Genomic DNA, 20,618 nt, shown 5'->3' on the forward strand with positions numbered 1-20,618 from the left:
TTCAACTCTGTCCCTTAGAATACAACTTTCTCAAAGTAGTTATTCTTGGATCTAGCTTTTCTCTATTCCTCTAAGGCATACTACACACATTGTTAAGAAAAAGAAAAAAGACAACTAGCTTTGCAATAAAACTAATTCACATTTATTAACCATTCAATAATGCAAATGGTCACCTTTTCATAATATATTTTTTCCAAAAATACATTTCCTACACAATATCATGTTAACACCTTTTTACTTTTACTTTGGGAGAACCTTTAAATTTTGTACAGTAATAGAAAATGTAATGCAAAGAACTTATTTATTTTGATAACATAATATATTTACTATTTCCAGGTTGAATGTGAAGCAGGAAGTACAAGTTTATTTTGTACATAAGGTACTAGATCTTCACATCATTAAATGCAGTGCCAAAAAAACCCTGCAAAGTATACAATATAAATGTGCTAATGTACATTTAAGAAAACATAGAATATAAATTTAAAAGTCTAGTATTTAAGATTACTATGTTTATATAAAAATAATTAATTCACAGTAGGTGGTCCACATGAGTACATTAAATTTTTCTACATTCAGTATCTGTGGGGTTTATTTATTATACTTCAATTTTTAAATTTCTAAATGGAAACTTTAAGAGGATCATAAAGTGACAGAAATATTATTTTGAATAATAAGCGGCTTGCACTGGGAACCAGTAAAGATAAGATACTGCTTTCCCAAATTCTCTCTTTGGGCATATATTTGCATAGATTCAATACAAAGTTTAGCTTCTGTCAGCTAGCAGCAGGCAAGCATCCTTGTCATTCCACAGCCCTGCAATTTACCAAGATAAAATATAGTTTGCATAGCCATTTACATCCCTACTACCATTGACAAACGCTTGTTCAAACAGTAGGGTCTGCTCTGCTTCTGACTTTCAAAAGTCTACAATAAAACAGCCTCAAAAATATAAACCCATGTTATACTAGCACGTTCCCCTTTAAGATAGTAGAATAGTAGGACATTAAGTAGCAAGGCAGATAATGGAGCAGTGGGAGAGGAGGATCAAATTGCCTTCTACAATAGAGACCATAATCTAAAATGTAAATCAAAATTAATATTAGAGGGAGAACACTCCCGCTGCCATCCGAGCCTCCTGGCTCGGTTTCACAGCCTCTGAACTTGACAGAGCCTGGAGTTGCCCATCTCCCCAGCTAGTAAGCGGCGGAAGCCAAGTGCACACTATCAAAGCAGAAAGAGAGGGAGAGAGAAGCGAACAAACGAACTTACTTTGCCCTTCAAATTTCCGTATGATGGTCCCCAAAAATGTGTTCTGTGGTGCCACATGCCCCCTGCGAACAGGCATGTTGACCCGGGTCTTCCGAGGAGCGCTCCCCGCGAGCTCCGGAGTTCTCCCGGGATCTCTCCTCCGCTAGAGCCCAGGCCAGCGCGCGAGCCGCTCTTTGTGGCAGAGCATCCTCTTTTGAAAGCAGAAATCTCTTCCCATTAGCACCACTTCTAGACACCCGCTTCACCCACCGGAGTCCAATCCATTCCCCTCACCTTCCGGAGGGGGCCTCGCACCGGACTGCCGCGGGTGAGAGGTTTGGGGGTGGGGAGAGGGAAGGAGGCGGGGTGAGGGGAGGTGGCGGGGGAGGGACGAGGGAGGGAACGATGGGGGTGGGGTGAGAAGGGGGGCGGGGAGTCACAAGGGCAATCGATCTGTTTCTCTTCTCCCAAACAGCGCCAATTTTCCGGTGCAAATGGGCTTAACCTGGCTGTTGCCCAGAACCCCGAGGATGGTGACCGGGCCTGGGGGAGGGGGGAGCGACTTGTGTAGCTTTTGCAGGAAGGAGAAAAAGAAAAAGAGGCTGGGGGGGGGGGGGTTGACGTTTCTATCCCCGCCCTCTCCCCCTACACACACACACACACACACAGACACACACACACACACACACACTCCTTTTATCCCGAGAGCTTGGGCGCCACCACAGCTCGGATTACTCAAGCGTGCTTTAGCGGAAGCCAGCCAAGAAATCTCCAAAACTCAGTGACAAACAACTACCCTGGGAAGGTGATCTCCACGGCCACCAGCCACAGGGCTCCATCCCTGAGCTCCTCACGCCGCAGTAGCTAAAAACACTCTTAGCTGCAAAGAAAAGACAGGTGGGAAGACAGTCCCTCAATGAGAAATATGTCTAAACTGTATTGACGCTCAAGAGGTTGAAGACTGAGGATGAGCCACTCAAGAGTGAAGGTTTAGCGTCAGTGTGCAGCTTGGATCCCTGAGATTCTCGGGGATGGGCGTTGAAGCCCGGGCTGGACTGGCACGCTGGTTCCTGCCCAGCCCTGAACCGCGCCTCGCAGAGACTGAAGGCTGCCCGCGCCTCCGAGCATGCCCAGTTACACCGCTTGAGTCCCTAAGGAGTTGCAAGGTTGAGGGGTGATTGGGTCTTCAGGTGCTAAAGGCTGCGAGAAAGACGAGAGGGCCAAAGACTGTGAAAGCGACTGGCACAAAACAAGCAAAGAGTTTGAAGTGGGCGAGGCTGGGCGCCAGGGGGAAGGAACAAAAGGTGGGTGGGGCTAAGAGTTAGCAGTCTTGATGTGACCTCCCATTCATCAAAGGAACACACTCGCCACATCATTCTGTTTTCCTTCACCTTTTCTAAGGAATCATCTCGTTTAGGATAGCAAAAGGTTCAAGGGGGCAAAATAGAGTCCTTTTCGTTCTTGCTTCTCAGAGGCTGCCAACGCGGAATCTCGTGGTAATACATATGCTTTTATACAAATTGGTCCTGGGGACTTAGGGAATCAAATATGACAAGTCATGCTAGGAAAGCATGTTTCCAAAGTTGTTTTTTAAAGTTTTCTTTCTTCTTTCCGTTTCATTTATGCTATCTTCTCCTCATAATAGCCCTATCTACATCCTTTCTCTAAGTGGTATTTGCCACCTATTCTCTCTAAAGAAATAGAACATGGACAAACCTCTAATTTCTAGCTGGTAATGAGGTTCTATCCATCCCTTTCAAACATATAGTTGCATGTTAGAGATTTTTTGGGCGAAGGGGGGTTCTTGCAGTCCATTAATCACCTCTGCCTGTGCATTGAGTCACTCTGGTTTATATTTTATCACAGCCTGATATCTGAAGTGAGATAATGAGGGTGGAATTGGGAATGGCCAAGAAGCAGAGGAGTTAGTTTAGTAAAGAGAATCCTGTGGGTCGCAATAAATAAGAAAGAAATAAACATAACAACTATTATAGTCCAGAAAATGTACAACAACAAATCAAGACAAGAACAAAAACCTAAACAAATTTTACTTTTTCATTCAATAGCAATGAAAATGAATCAGAAAACATTGCCAAGAAATGTTGAATGTCCCTATTAACTAACATTACATTATTACTGTATGGTTGTCTCTTTTGGGATATAAAAAGATCCCCCTTTTCAATGTATGGCTTTTCCCTCCTCTATTCTTTATGAGCAGTTGATTCTGTCATTCTGTGCTCTAGCTGCAAACTGTCTCACATGAAGATAATTCCTCTTCAAGGTGCTGAATATGTGGAGCTATCCGTGGTGCTGACTCTGACACTGCCTTTAGCAACTGCTCTCTGCCTACATCCAGCCACATAAAATAAAACTGTAAATTCAGGCAAGTGGCCCTGATATGTCCTTATACAACAATCATATTCATCAAATACCCACAGAAACACCAAGTTCTATTTTCATTTTATCTCTAAAACATCTTTTTCTACTTAGCTATTTAATCAAACCCAAACACATCCTCTGCACAAAACCCATCAAGGACTCCAAAGAAAACTCAATAAATGCATACTGTGTGATTCTAATTAAGGTTTTCTGTATAAAGTTTCATTTTACTTAAGGTTTCACAGTGTAATAACACAACAGTAAGTTATGACAAATAAATATAGACACACATGTTTTCTAATCACATATAAACTCATTGAATGAATACTTCTGTAAGTGAATAGACATTTCCAAATTGATTTTGAAACACAATATTTATCTTTCATATGGCAAGATGTTTTTATTATGAGTCTGATACCATATTTTACAGGCTATTAACTCTGGAAACCCTGGAATTCTGCCTTTGTTCTTTAAGAGTACAATTGTCTTCCTGCTTGCTGAACTATTCTCTATCTTTTTACAACTTTCAGAATGGCCCCTGTTTGGATTGGTTAATGAATCACATGATTGTTAAAGTTCCATTGTCAGTGTTGCATATGAGTAAGCTCTGTGGGCTTCACATTTTTTCCCCAGCCTCATTTAGCTCTAAGATTAGTTCTATTAATGATTCAGTGTAAAATCATAGAACATTCTATAATCTATGTATTGTAATTGATTGATATGAGCAGAAGATTAAAGGCATCCTGTTTCTAAATTACCCTAGTAATCGTGTCCATGCATTATATATTGGAACAGTGGAGACAAGTACATTAATCTATATTCAGCCAATAATAGAATCAAACTAGGGGAGAGTAATCATGGCTGCTTTCTAGCTGGAAAATTATTCTTCCTTCCATTCTCATCCTCTGAAAAAAGCTAACTTCAGATTTTATGTTTTTTAATATTTCATAAATTTTAATATTTTTAGACATTTTGGGAAGTCCAAACTTTGAACAAAGCATGTAAATCCAAATGTTGAAATCCTATCAAGTGTACCCATTAAGTCAATTCAATCAAATTATGAGAAAAGATAAAAAATAGATTCAGACATATATTTCAAAACTATCTAATTACCTATGCTATTTTAAAATTCTATAGAATTTATTTGTGTAACTTTATAAAAATGATAAAATGTACTTAATAAATCTTATATAAAAATGATTCTGCACAAAAGCTCACAGAATTAGTGGAAACTTGCTTAAGAAATATACATTAGAAATTACTCAAGTATCATACACTATTGCTTGAATCTTAAGGAAATACTTTGGAATATTTTGGTGGCATTTTTATCTTGATAGAGAAAGGAAAGTTTTTAAGATCAAATAAGTGATGTGATTTGTGGCAAAACAGATGTGGAAAACAAATTGATTAATGCAAAATTTTCTCAATTTAGGAAAACTATTTTACTACTTGATTACACAGTGTGACATTTTAATGGCTATTTTAATGTAGGCTTCTATGGAGATGCTGAGTATTATCCTATTAACTGGGTCACATTTAACTTATGAATTATCTAACTTTACAGTTATGAGTTAAGCAGATTTTGGCTGCTATTGCCATATGTAGTTCTAGACTTTTGTAAGAGGCAGAAATTTTGAGGTCATCTATTAAAACAACCATATTTCTGTGCAGCATGGAATAGAAGAACAGGCAGGGGAAAAATTGTGTTCTAACACCAAATTGCCTTTTATAGAAAAAACTAATAAAAATGGTTAAACTATTTTATTTATAGCTTCATTTCTAAAATCAGTGTAACAATTCCTAACTTTCAGTTTTGTGTGAAGAATAAATAATAGAACAGATATACATGGCTTAGCACAAAATCTGGCATCTAGTGAATATTTAAATGACAGCTATCCTACAATAGAAATACTCTACATTTTTAAATTAGTAAGTTAATGATATTAACATAGAATTATCTAATTTAGATTAAAGTTTTGTTATTGGCATATGTGTGTGAGACAGAAAGAAGGAGAATGAGATAGAGTGTTTGGAGCACAAGAAGTAGTTAAAGAATGCTATTGGTAAATCATGCCCATCCTAATAATTTGGAATAATACCATTTCATATACTTGCAATATATTAACACATGCATATGAGTTAGAACATTTGATATTTCTTGAGAAACTTAAATAATTTTTGATAACCTACTTTATATGTGAATTTAATCCAAATGGTTATTATTCACTCTAACTCAGTAACTTTCATAGAAACATATTTCACATGATTTCCATCCAAATCATTAATATGGCTCATCTTATTAATAATACATAATATTTATCATAAGAACAAACTCTTTCTGTAGAGATGAGGTGTTGACAGTCCCTTCCCTGAAATATAGCACCTATTTCTGCAGATAATCTATTCAATATATATATTGCTGACCCATTTATCAATAATCAACATACATGATAATTAGTGACCTAACTGAATTGTTATACTTTAAGAAAAATACATACACAATTGTAAGTTTTAAAGTAAGGGATTATATGAATATTATGGATGAAAATTTGATAGGGTATATTGGTAAGGTTGCTTAAAGGATAATTTATTTCTTGATTTAAAAAATAATTTTGTATATGAGTAAAAATAGTGTATGAAACTTCATTTCTCTCAACATATCTTAGCCAGACATGATGGCATATACCTGTAATGCCAGTGACTCACAGGAGCCAGGAGAATGGAAAGTTCAAGGCCAGCCTCAGCAACTTAGAGAAGACTTAACCAACTTATCAAGATCCTATCTCAAAATAAAAAATAAAAGAGAGGGGATGTGGCTCAGTGACAAAGCACCCCTGGACTTATCCCTGGAATTCCCCCCAAAAAATAGATCTTAAAATTGGTTTAATTGGCATGTTGACTCTTATAATTATCAAAATCATATACATTAAGAATAACCTGAGATGAGCAAGAATGAGAAATTTAATCAGGATCTCATAGCACGTAACAAAGCTATGATAAGATCCAGGAAGGTTTGGATCTTGTTTTATAATAATTTGTTAATTTATGCAAATCCTGGTACAAAATTAGCATTAAATAAGCTCTCAATAAATATATTTTAAGTTGATTGAGTAGGGGTTATTAAGTTTGTCTTTTATTTATGAAGGAGGTGTTCTAGTTTGTGTATAACTAGATTTACAGCCTGTTTCAGCATTTCTGGAAAAATGATGAGGCTGAATTATGAAAGCTTATTTGTGGGAGAGATTGAGGAGTCTTTTGGGAAAACATTCAAACTAAGTGGAAAATCACAAAAAGTTGATTTAGTATTAAAAGTTCCCATCATCAAGGGAATGCATAAATGATTCTGGCTATTATATGAAGGGCAAATAAAGTAATAATAAAGTAATTTAGAACTTTTTTCAATCTTAACCTCTTACTGACAATTGTAGCATCTTTTCATTATTCTGTCTTAGAACATATGTGTCAAGGTCCAGAATTTTTAAAATAAATTTTACTGAGGTATAATTTATATGAAATAAAATGCATACCTTGTGAGGGTATAATTTTAAAAATGTATTTAATTTTTTTTCTTTTTGTGTATGATCACTCATTATTTGTTCACATGCTGTTGTAAGAAACAGTACTACATAGTGTCATTGACCTTCACCCAGTTTCTCCCAGTGGTATCATCTTGTATAATTATAATGCAATGTGTTATCTCGAAAGTATCATAAAATTGCCAGGCGTTTTTGGAGTATTCCTGATCCCTAAGACCATTCACAGGTTTGTTGATCACTAGAAGGACTCACAGGACTCATAAAATTGTTATACTTATTTTTATCATTTTATGTAGTGAGAAGTAGATGTTTTAATCAGTTTTGCATTGCTATGACCAAAAGATCTGACAAGAATAAATTAGAGGAGGAAGAGTTTAATTTGGCTCACTGTTTCAAAGATTCAGTCCATAGTCAGCCAATTCCAAATCTCAAGGTGAGGCAAAACATCATGACAGAAGGGCAGGGTGAAGGAGAAAAACTCCAGAAATGATAATAAGGAAGCAGAAAGAGAGAGAGCTCTGCTCATCAGACACAAAATATAAACCCCAAAAGCATGCTTCCAGGGATCTCCCTCCTTCAGCCATACACCACTTGCCTACCATAGCTATCATTTAGCTAATCCATATCCATGGATTAACCCACTGATTAGGTTATGACTCTCAATCTAATCATTTCTCCTCTGAAGATTCTAGCATTTTCTCACACATAAGCTTTGGGAGAACATCTCATATAGAAACCTCAATAGCAGATTAAAACAAAGAAAAAAGGCACAAGGCTCAGATTCAGAACAACCAGGTGTACATTTCCAGATGTAACCTCTTAGACTACCCACTAGGAGACTGGCTTAATTTTCCCAGAAATAATGCATGACCATGCATGTGAAGTGCTGCTAACCAGGCAAGCTCACCAGAGATTTTGGTATACAGCATTTTTGTCACAGATCAGCAACAGAGCTACGACACAATGCCTGTGTGACTGACCTCAGTTGCTGGGGCTCTAGCACTCAGCTTTTAAACTGATACCATATGGCCGAAGACCTCAAGTATAGAAAACACTCTTACCAGGCAGAATATTCCAAGAACTCAGTGGTTTATTTTCAGTTATTCCTGAGAATAAACCAAGCCAATGGCCAGTTTTAAAGATAGGCCTTTCTTGGGAATACCTAGAGTTTAAAAAACCCAAGCATATGTTATTTTGACAAATCTAAATGACAATATGATGAGCAATTATTGAAAGAAGGGACTGAGATTGTCAGAGAGAACAATTCTTAATGTTTGTGATAATATGTAGTATAATGTTAGCAATGTGAAGGAGGAGGCTTATAGCCTGTACTGTATAGCTGCATGGGGGTCTCTGAAAGTTAGTATAGAAGTTTATGCACAGCCTCATTTTCCAATCCATATCTCTTTCTCCATTGTCTTTGGTGTGAATTTAGATTTTTAGTTTTAGATTTTTCATCCTTCCTTTTAGACACATACTCAGTTTCTTGGAGACCATGTGTTATTTATTTCAGGATTCCTAATATTGAACATGCCATCTGCCTCATAGCAGTGTCCAGTAAGTATGGTTATAACAAAGAAGAAAGGAAAGCATGCAGGATGAACATGTGAATGGGTGTTTGAAAAGAAGGTAGGGAAGATGACATGAAGAAAGGCAGTTGGGACTGGTAAGAGAGGCAGAAGAGACTGGAGCAAGTGGGAATGGAAGATATAGAAGATGAAGATATGAAAGGAAAAAAAAGAAGGAAGGGGAGAAAGAGTTGGAGAGAAATGAAGAGAGAAGAGAAAGAGAAAGTTAAAAAAAAGAGTTTAAAGAAGAAACGAAAACAAGAAATAGTAAAAAGAAAAAAGAGAGAGAAAGGAAGGAATTCAATTAATTATGAGTCTACCATAAACTTTCTAGAAGATGGTCATTCCTAATAGTCCAGAATCCAGAAACCATTTAAAATAGCACAACCCCAAATCTACACCAACACTTATAACCCATATAAAATGAAGAAACTATATAATTTTCAAGTATCAATAAGAATATATTTCTAGAAAACATAGACATTAGACATGCTTCATTCAGGGTAATGCACATTTATAGCAAATGTATAGTAAAAGGTGTCTATAAATAATTTACTATATAATGACATCCATTTTAATGGAATTATAAAGAAGTACATATATATACATATATTACACACACACACGCACACACACACACACACACATATATATATGCATATGGAGTACAGTAACATACTTTATTGTCATGTAAAATCAATTCAATTTTCAAATTACCCAGATGGAAAAATATATTTATAATTAAGTAGCTTGTGCTTGAATATCAGTTAAAGATAATCACACTTGCAAACTATCAGTTAAAGATAATCATACTTGCAAATGGTCATTATTGATGGTTAACAATAAAATCTAGGACCTATACATACAACTAGGCTGTGCATTACTATTTGTTTTTAGTGCCCTTTCTTTTTTAATCTTTTCTGCACTGACTGAAAGGAACTTCCTGCTTACTGAGTAAGGCAGGTTAGGAACCAAGAACTGTTCTTTATCTCAACCCAGTTTTACAGCTAAGAAAACAGAAATAGAGAGAAGATTTGCTTGTGGTCATAAAATGAGTTTCGTTCACTTCATTTTCGAGCTTTGTATCTAATATGTGAATCTCTTACTTTCCTAACTGCTAAAACATACTCCTTCTTCCAAATCTGTTAAATTTCTAAATTTGATAACTAATTTGAATGTTTCTTTTTAACCAACACTGCATATCTAAGCCATACTGCACATTCGAGCACATTTTGGTAATGCTTTATAGCACTTTGAATCTTGAAATTCTTTCATATGCTTTTACCCAATGTAGACATATTTAATCTTTTCTGAGAGAAATTTCCATTTCTCTGTCTCTAATTTGTCCTAACTGAATATTCTGCCTTATCTTGGACCAAATATGATTATGAAATTGTATTACACTAATATTTTATTTCAAGTATTCTGCATTAAATTATTTTGCTGAATACTATTAATGTATTTCATAAAGAGAGTTACTAAATAACTATGGTGTATGCCCTCCTTTGAATTAGTCATTAACATTGTTAGCCCTGGAAAGACTTAAACATTGGAAATAATTCTCATTGACTACATACAGATTTTCTACTGCTTTTTAAAGGTTTACTTTTTCACCATTTTTATTCAAATTGTTATTTCATAGCATAATGTTACATAGCAGTAAATAATATTGAATGATTTTCCCTGGCAGGTCATTTTTTTGCTGTCATTTCTCATCGTTTTGTTAAATTATAATCCATAAATAAATTCAGGTCAGAAATTCCTGCTTCAAATATTTTCACTTTTACTTTATGATATTTTGTCATGAAAGATTTGGGAGACATTGCATCATTAAATAAGATGAGGAGAAAAGAAACATCATGTAGAGGGAATCCTTTGCTCTAAACAATTGTTTACATAGTTCATGAAAGAAATCACCTGGGGTGTTATTTTATTTGTGAGTGATATTTTATGTGGTGAGTTCATTTCTATAGTAATTAGGATAGTTCTAGAATCTGGCATTTTTACAGACTTTCAACACTGATGTCTGTATTAAGCAATGTTACATTGGCATTCTCCTGGGCTTTGGCACTGAAATAAGATTAGTAAGTGATGGAGGAGGAAGTTCACTACCTAGAGTGATTAGAAGTGTTTCTGTTAGAATTGTACTTGGCTGGAAGCAACAGAAAACTCTATATTAACATGTTTGACGCAGATGCCTCAGTCTTATGCCATACACAAGTCTTTGTTAGGGAGCCCTGGGCAGGACAGCTCAGGCATTTGCTATGGAAAACACAGGGTTATTTAATCTTCTGTTCTCCTCTTTTTCTCAAGTTTGTTTCTTCCCGGCTGCAAAATAGCTCTGCACCTCCAGTCTTCTAATCAGAATTCCAGGTAAAAATGAATTACACAAAGAAGAAATAAAGAGGCCAAAAGGGAGATAAGAATATATTGACTTCTTCTATCCTCTTTTTATAAAACCAGAAAAACCTTCATATTCGCAGAAATTCAACCCAGCCAGCATTTCCTTATGGCTCTGATAAAAACTGTGCATCATGGTTCCCCTCAACAGAGAAGTGACTAGAGAGATACTTTCACAAGTTTCCTTTGATATCTGAAGTTTCACCAGAATTTTCTTGTTCTCTGTCACATGCAAATGATCCCCAAAAAACATGTACATACTCAAGTTATGAAATATCCTCATCTTATGCAATTTCTACATAATTCCCCAAAGAAAAATTTCTGTCAGAAATATTTGTACAATAATTTTATTGACATACGATACTAAGTACTCAAATCTCCAATGATTAAATCAAAATCATAATGGGCTAATTGAAAAATTTAAGGGTAATTACTTTGAGGAAATTTTACATTTCTAAACAATACTACAAATAGGATTACATCTCACCTAGATTTGATTTCCAAATGGCTTCATTTTCATTCATTGTTCTGTGTTGTAACAAGGTAGCAAAATGATTTCTTTCAAAACCCAGTGTTAAACTTAATCACCCAATGGTCCATCATATAGTGATACAATTGATATGACCACTTTTCTTTCTTTCTCTTCCTTTCCTTCTTTCTTTCCGTCTTCCTTCCTTCCTTCCTTCCTTCCTTCCTTCCTTCCTTCCTTCCTTCCTTCCTTCCTTCCTTCCTTTCTTTCTTTCTTTCTTTTTTACCAAACATGATTGTATATAGCTCATTATTTTTTAATAAAAAAATGTAACTAAAATTTTGTGAAAGGAAATATAATATCTACCAGTACAAATGCTTTGAACAATGATAACTGTACATAAACTTGCTGTTAAGCAATACATCTCTGAGCCACACTTTTTCAGTGACTATTGATCAAATTAAGTTATAAAATATCTCCTATCCCTATACCAGGTGGTTGGAAGAAAGTAACTGCATAGAATATCACTATCACTTTGGTTAATTTAAGTTATAATTTTTTAAAAGTTATGTTTTTAACAGATAACAGACATTTGACAATGCACCAGTATCATGTGAAAATATTTCAAATTATTAATAAAAATTTATGTATTTTTATGGGTATTTTCACAAATGTTTGAGGACTCTGTTAAAAATAGAATAACCACATCAAAATATATACTATGGCTATGTTCATATCTTAAAATCTTTATAGTTTACAGATGTACATTTACACAAAAGGAGAAAATATTTATCTAAATGTCATTCCTATGATAGAATACTAAAATTTATTTAATGCATTTGTCCAGTTAAGGAAAAAAGGCAAATGTAATCTGATGGACAATTTTGATTGTTTGATACAATTCAATACTACAAGGGAAACCAAATAAATTACTAAATAAATTCTGAAATTAATATATCATTTGGCTTTTGTGTCCCAGAAACACACAAATTACTATGGATATAAAATAAGAAGAGGTAAAATTTGGTCTGAGAATAGGGAGGTAAGTTCTTAAATGATCAATAGAATGCCAATGAGTAAGAGAGAGGCAAAAATTTATCATTTGATAATTGTTATTTTGTATTTCATCAGATTTTTTATTGATTACATTTAGTTGTTTCAGATAATTAGACTTGTAATCTATGATCTGCTTTAAAGCAGAAATAGCCAAAGTTAATCATTCTGGTGAAAATAATATAAACATCTTCAGTAGAAGTAGGAAGAAAAAAACAGGTCATGGAAAATTTCCTCCTAGTCTCCTAACAAAAACTGATTATTTATTTGTTCATGCAAAATACTCAAGTGACCAAAGCTCCCCATACTTCCTAATATCTGCTGTTCTGTTATATTTTGCTTTAACTATAGTGTTAACTTCTCCTGTTTAAAAAGAAACAAAGCAAAAACCCCATTCTGTAGGGATTAGCTGAAATATTTGTTATTTCAGTTGACGAATTTCTTGCTTATAAATAGTTTGTATAGCCTGAATTCCAATATGTATGACCTCAGAATTTCCTATTGCACAGTTCTTTCTTCACTGTTTGCTCCAAAACTAGATTAGAAACTTCATAAAGACAATTTTTATGCCCTATGACCCCCAATATAGTAATATCTTCTTACATTTTTTTGCAATGTTCTTTGTACATAGTTGATGTATAAAGTACATCAACTATGTGCAAAGCACTATGTTCTGTTAAGTATCAGGGTAGCATAATGATTTCCTTCAAAACTTAGTGTTAAACTTAATCACCCATATTGCCTTCCATATTGGCTATACCAATTTGCAGTCGCATCAGCAGTGTATGAGTGTACCTTTTCCCCACATCCTCACCAACATTTATTGTTGTTTGTATGCATAATAGCTGCCAATCTGACTAGATTGAGATGAAATTTTAGAGTAGTTTTGATTTGCATTTCTCTAATTGCTAGTGAAAAATGAACATTTTTAAATATATTTGTTGATTGATTATATATCATCTTCTGAGCAGTGTCTGTTCAGGTCCTTGGCCCATTTGTTGATTGGCTTATTTCTTTTTTCTTTTTTTGGGGGGAGGTGTTTAGTTTCTTTATATACCCTAGAGGTTAGTGCTCTATCTGATGTGTGAGGGGTAAAAAATTTGCTCCCATTATGGAAAGCAGTATGGAGACTCCTTGGAAAACTTGGAATGGAACCACCATTTGACCCAACTATCCCTCTCCTGGGTCTATACACAAAGGACTTAAAAACAGCATACTACAGGGACACATCAATGTTCATAACAGCACAATTCACAATAACTAAACTGTGGAACCAACCTAAATGCCCTGCAGTAGATGAATGGACAAAAAAATGTGGCATATATACATAACGGAATATTATTCAGCAATAAAAGCAAATAAAATTATAGCATTTGCAGGTAAATTAAATGGAGTGAGAGAAGACAATGCTAAGTGAAGTTAGCCAATCCCCAAAAAACAAATGCCAAATGTTTTCTCTGATATAAGGAGGCTGACTCATAGTGGGGTAGGAAGGGGAGCATGGGAGGAGGCCTGAGAGGGGAAGGGAGGAGGCATGGGGATAGAAATGATGGTGGAATGTGACAAACATCATTATCCAAAGTACATGTATAAAGATATGAATTGGTATGAATGTACTTTTTATACAACCAGAGATAGGAAAAATTTGTGCTCTATATGTATAATATGAATTGTAAGTCATTCCGCTGTCATATGTACATAAAAATAAAATTAATAATAAAATTAAACATCCAATGGTCCACCATATGTTGGTGCAATTGATATAGCCACATTTTTAAAGTAATAGTTAATGTAAGTAATGTACAATAATAACAGGCTGTCTGAAAGTAAATGATAGTGAATATTTGTGCCTAAGATACTGTCCATTAAGATTCGTTCCAACTCCCTAAGTATCTGTTTATTTTTAATGTTGGACATTTTGAATAATAATTATCTTTTGACCCTGCCTATCTTGATGAAAAAGGCTTTAGTAAACTTACAGAGAAATGGAGAGTTAATCAGTCTTGATAAAATGAGTTAAGAGGTACTCATTAGATCATCAGAAATTAGTACTTTGGAATGGAAACTAAATTAATCATTTCTCATATTTAGCATTTGAAAAACTTTGTAGCTCCTGTTACAGTCCTTGATCTAGCATAGGAGAACTTAAAGTATGGACCTATGTTGAGCATTAGAATTGAGTGATTTAATACCTAAACATTTGTCATTTTTTTGCAATGAAAACATTCAAAATATTTTCCTTGATATTTAGAATTCTGTGAAACAATATTGTTGACTATAATTTCCTTTCTGCTTAAAACGACACCAGAATTTATTCCTCCTCTCTGGCTATAATTTTTACCATTAACTAATCTTTTTTTCATTCTTCTTTCCCTTCCCCTCTTCTCCAGTCACTTAAAACCATCATTCTGCTTTCTATTTCTATGAGCTCAGTGCATAGAAATAGATTCTACTTATACATGAAATCATGCAGCAGCTATTTTTTTTTTCTGTGTCTGGCATGTTTCACTTACTATAAACTTCAGGTCTATCCACATTGCTCCAAATGACAGGATCTCATCCTTTTATGGGTGAATAGTATTCCACTGCATATATATGAGAAACACATTTTTTTTATTCTTTCATCAATCAGTGGACACTATGGTTAATTCTATATCTTGGCAATAAATATGAGCGTTCAATGTGATTCAGTGATTCATTTCTTTTGGAGACATCCCCATCAGCTGCATTGCTAGATCTTGTAGTAGTTCTATTTTTAAGTTTTTGAGGAACCTACATACTCTGACTGTACTGATTTGCATTCCCACTGGCATTATATAAGTTACCCTTTCTCCAGATCCTCACTAGATTTTTAGGATTTGATTTTAAAAAAATTATTAACATATATTTATTGTAAAAATTATTTTCACTCTGACATTTTCATATATGCATACATCATTCTTGGATCATGCTCACCCTCCCTTCTACCATCTGAAGTTCTCCCCTGTATCCCCATGTTCCCCCATCCCATTCTCCTGCCCTAATAGTCCCTATGACACTTCTAAATCATAGTTTTTCTTTTCTTTTATCACTCTCTCTTTTTTCTCTCTTTCTTTCTTTCTTTCTCTTTCTTAGTTTCCACATATTCGAGAAAACATGAGATAATAGATATTTATCTTTCTTTGTCTATCTTATTTCATTGAAAATGATGAATACCAGTTCTATCAATTTTCATGCACATGACATGATTTCATTCTTCTTTATGGTCAAATAATACTCCATTGTGTGTGTGTATATATATATATACAACTTTTCAAATCTACTCATTTGTTGATGGGCACTTGGGACAAATTCTTATCTTGGCTATTGTGAAGATTGCTGCAATGAACATAGGTACTCAGGTATTTCTTTTGTATGCTGATTCTTTTTCTTTATATAAATATCAATGTGTTGTGTAGCTGGATAATATGGCAATTTCTTTAGTTTTATTTATATTTCTGTTTTTAAAGGCACCTCCATAACTGTTTTCTACAGTGCCTGTATTAGTTGTCATTCCCACTAACATTGGACAAGGATTCCTGTTTTTTCCCTACATCCTTACTAGCATTTACCAATTTAAAATATAATAGCCATTTTGACTAGGGTGAGATGAAATCTCAAATAAATTTTGATTTCTATTTCCTTGATAACTAAAGACAATGAGCATTTTAATATGCATATTAGCCATTTGTACTTTTTTACTTTGAGAAGTATCTGTCTAGATTATTTGCCCATTTTGGGGTGGGGGGGGTATTTGTTCTTCTGTTCTTAATTTGTTTGAGTTTTTACATATTCTGAATAGTAATCGTCTGTCATATGTATAACTGGCAGGATATTCTCCCATTTTGTAGATCTAGATTCAGTCTTCTAAATGCTTACATATCTAGTTTTCCCAACACCATTTGTTTAAGAGGCTGTCTTTTTTTATGTTTGTTTCTCACTTCTTTGTTGAAAATCAGCTGTAGACATGTGGGTTTATTTCTAGGTGTTCTATCATTGCTCTATGTGTCTATTTTTATGACAGCACCATGATTTTTTTTTGTTACTATGGCTTTGTCGTATATTTTGAAAACATTTATTTTGATACCTTTAGAATTTCTCTTTTTGTTCAGGATCACTTTGGCTATTTGGGACAGTTTGTCCTTGAAAATAAAAATTAGGATTGGTTTTCTTGTTCTGTAAAAATTTACAATGGTATTTTGATGGGGATTGCACTGAAACTGTATATCACTTTGGTAGTATGGCCAATTTAACAATATTCTCCCAATCCATAAACATGTGGATTGTTTCCATCTTTTTAAAATTTCTTCCTTCAGTGTTTCATTGTTTTTATTGTTTGTTCCTAGAACTTTTTTGAGAATACTATGAATGGGATTGTTTCCTATGTTCTTCCTCAGTGAGTTTATTATTGGCATATAAAAAGGCTACTGATTTGTGTGTATTGATTTTGTGTCCAGCAACTTTGCTGAATTTATCAATTTTAAGTCTTTCGGTTGAATCTTTAAGATTTATGAATATAGGTTCATATCACTTGCAGCAGGGATAATGTGACTTCTTATTTCCTATTCATGTCACTTTTAATTCTTTCTCTTGCCGAATTCCTCTGGCTAAAATTTCAAGTACACTGAGTAATAGTGATAAGTGTGATTTCACAATAGCTAAACTTTGGAAGCAACCTAGATGCCCTTCAGTAGACAAATGGATAAAGAAAATGTGGCATATATACACAATGGAATATTACTCAGCAATAAAAGAGAATAAAATTGTGGCATTTGCAGGTAAATGGAGAGAGTTGGACAATATAATGCTAAGTGAAGTTAGCCAATCCCAAAAAACCAAATGACAAATATTTTCTCTGATATAAGGAGGCTGATTCATAGTGGGGTTGGGAGGGGGAGCATGGGACGATTAGATAAACTCTAGATAGGACAAAGGGGAAGGAGGGGAAGGAGAGGAAGGGAGGGAGCAAGGGGGTAAAAAAAGATGGTGGAATGTGATAGACAACATTACCCTAAATACATGTATGAAGACACAAATGGTATGAATATACTTTGTATACACCCAGAGATATTAAAAATTGTGCTATATATGTGTAAATGAATTGTAATGCATTCTGCTGTCATATATAACAAATAAGAATAAAAAATTTAAAAAGAGTGGTAAGTGTGGACATCCTTGTATTATTCCTTATTTGAAAGGAAATTCTTTCAGTTTTTCCCTTTCAGTATCATGTTGGCTATAGAATTGTAATATATAGCCTTTATTATATTGAAATATGATCCTTCTCAGTCTAATTTATTCAGGGAATTTTACCATGAAGGGATGCTGAGTGTTATTAATGGCTCTTTATTAAGCTATTGAGATGATGTGTAATTGTTTTTTTTTCTTTGATCCTATTTGTGTAGTGTATTACGTTCATTGATTTGCATGTGTTGAATCATTCTTGCATCCCTGGAATGAAAACATGGTGTATATCACCACATATATTTATATATCTATATCTATCAATATACAGATATGTATATACATATACATACATCATGTGTGTATGAATATATATTATGTGTATAGTTTTTTTGTAGTGTTCATATGCAACCGATGTCCCCATGCATGTGAGGCGAGCACTTTACACGCTATTTTTAATGTGATGTTGAATTTAATTAGGCAGTATTTTCTTGAGAATTTGGTATCTATGTTTACCAATGATATTGATCTATAGTTTTCTTTTTTGTTTTGTCTTTATCAGATTTTGGTTGTAGGCTAACGCTGACTTCATAGAATGTATCTCCAAGTGTTCCTTCCTTTCTAGTTCATGAAATAGCTTGAGGAACTTTGGTATTTATTCTTTAAAAGTCTGGAAAAAAATCAGTAGTAAATTCATCCAGTCCTTGAACTTTTCTTTGTTGGGAGACTTTTTATTTACTGGTGTAAAATCATTGCTTGTTATTCATTTATTTAGGATTTTTTACCCTTTTAGTTAAATTTTAGGTCATATGTGTTCAGAAATTTGCCCATCTGTTCTTGGCTTTTCCAGCTTATTGGCATATGGTTTTTCAAAGCATTCCCTACTAAGCCTATGACGTACACTGTTGTCTGTTTTAATACACACCATTTCATCTCTAATTTTATTTTTTTTTTTTAGTCTTTTATCTCTCTAGTTAGTTTCGTTAAGGATTTGTCAATTTTACTAATCGTTTCAAAGAACCAAATGTTCATCACATTGACCCTGTGTAGTGAATTATTTTAGCCTGTGCTTCTTTTTTTTTCCTGCCCTGATCCTTATTATCTCTTTCCTTCTACTAATTCTTGTTTCTCTGAGACCTTAAGATGTATTATTAAATAACTTATTTGAGATCTCTCCAGTTTTTTAATGTAGTCGCTCATCGCTATAAATGTCTGTGTTTGCTGTGTACTACAGGTACTAGAATGTCATAACACCCTATTCATTTGAATTTATAAATTTTTTAATTTTCCCCAACTTCTTCAATATCACACCATTCATTGAAAAAGTGTATTGTTCAATATCCATGTATTTGTATAATTTCTGTAGTTTATATTGCTATTGCTTTCTAGTTTTATTTCATATTAATATGGTAAGATGCAAGAAACTCTTTCAATGTTTTTGAATTCATTAAGACTTATTTATGATGTAATTTATGTTTAATTTAGTACAAGAGATTATGAAAAAATTTATATTCTGCAGTTGTTGGATAGACTATTCTGTAGTTACCTATTAATTCAATTAGATCTATGTATAATGTATTTTAACTCTGATGTTTCTATATTGATTTTTTTTGTTACAATCTATTTATTAATGAGAGTGGGGCATTGAAGTAACCCAAAATTGGGTCCTATCTCTCCTTTTATATCCAGGAGATTTTTTTTTCAGCATACAATTGTTTGCCCCAATGTTAAATGCATGTTTATAATTGTTATACATTTTTGATGAATTGTTTTCTTTGTAACTATGTAGTAAACTTCTTTTTTCTTTTCTAAATAACTTTGGCTTAACATTTGTTTTGCAAACATGAGTATAACTATTCCTGTTTGCTTTTGAATTCTGTTTGCTCAGAATATTATTTTTCATACATTTACTTTCTGTGTATGCTTTTGCCAATGAGTTTCTTATTGGAAGTATTTTGTTTTTAATTCCAATCAGCCAGTGAACATCATTTGAGTGGAGAATCAAGACCATTTATACTCTGCATTATTTTTGAAAGGTATATACTTTTATATGCCATCTATTGTTTTTCTTCTATTTGTTTTGACTAGTGTATAATCATTTATTATCCACTTATTCATCTCACAGTTTTCGTAGCTTTCTGTATTAATAATGTAGGTTATTTTCTTATTCTCATCTTCTTATCTACTCTTCTCATGAGATATATATTTTTCCCATGCTCTCATGACCATATTTATCTTTATTACTTTTCTTATTTTAGAATTCCCTAAGTATATTATGTAATATTCATTTAGTCGTCACAAGTTACCACAGTTTATACTTTTCCTGGAAGGTCTTCATTTCTTCTTTAATTCTGATAGATAACTATGTTGGGTATAGTAGTTTTAGTATATTTACTTAGTATTTTAGCAATTTTACTAGAATAGGTCATGTGGGGGTTCTGTTTATATTTGGGATTGTAAATTTCTCCTGTATCTGGATAGCCAAGTCTTTTCCAAGATTTGGGAATTATTTTGCTATTATTCAACTAAATTGTTTTTCAATGCCTTCAGCCTATAACTCTTTCTGTCATCTATTCTAATTGTGTTTACATATGCTCTTTTAATAGTATTCCAGAGAGCTCACATTTTCTGTTTCTTCTTATTTTTTCTTTATTGTTATCTAAATGTAATAACTCTTAAACTGTTTTTTAAGCCTTGCTATCTTTTTCTTAGGCTTGATCTAGTCCATTTGTGTGGCTTTCAGCAGTTTTTAATCTGATTTGT

At 33.8% G+C, this 20,618-nt stretch overlaps 1 protein-coding gene and 1 long non-coding RNA gene across 6 annotated transcripts in view; one reads left to right on the forward strand and one right to left on the reverse strand.

The window, feature by feature from the left end:
* Kcnh7 (potassium voltage-gated channel subfamily H member 7) overlaps positions 1-1,618 on the reverse strand; it is a 460,547-nt gene extending 458,929 nt beyond the window's left edge. For 3 of the 5 annotated variants that reach the window (XM_078017498.1, XM_021729010.3, XM_021728984.3), the window contains exon 1: positions 1,270-1,618. In XM_078017498.1, the coding sequence (XP_077873624.1) occupies positions 1,270-1,345 (76 nt within the window). In that variant the 5' untranslated portion in view covers positions 1,346-1,618. The remainder of the gene's footprint in view (positions 1-1,269) is intronic. The other 2 variants (XM_078017499.1, XM_005315733.4) reach the window with 1 other exon arrangement.
* The window catches only part of LOC110599222 (uncharacterized), a 43,822-nt gene continuing 24,392 nt past the window's right edge, over positions 1,189-20,618 (forward strand). The window contains exons 1-2 of the long non-coding RNA XR_013424101.1: positions 1,189-1,576; positions 19,831-19,891. This is a non-coding gene — a long non-coding RNA (uncharacterized LOC110599222). The remainder of the gene's footprint in view (positions 1,577-19,830; positions 19,892-20,618) is intronic.

This window comes from Ictidomys tridecemlineatus, chromosome 7, assembly GCF_052094955.1.
Source record: "Ictidomys tridecemlineatus isolate mIctTri1 chromosome 7, mIctTri1.hap1, whole genome shotgun sequence".
In the NCBI taxonomy this organism is placed as follows: domain Eukaryota; kingdom Metazoa; phylum Chordata; class Mammalia; order Rodentia; family Sciuridae; genus Ictidomys; species Ictidomys tridecemlineatus.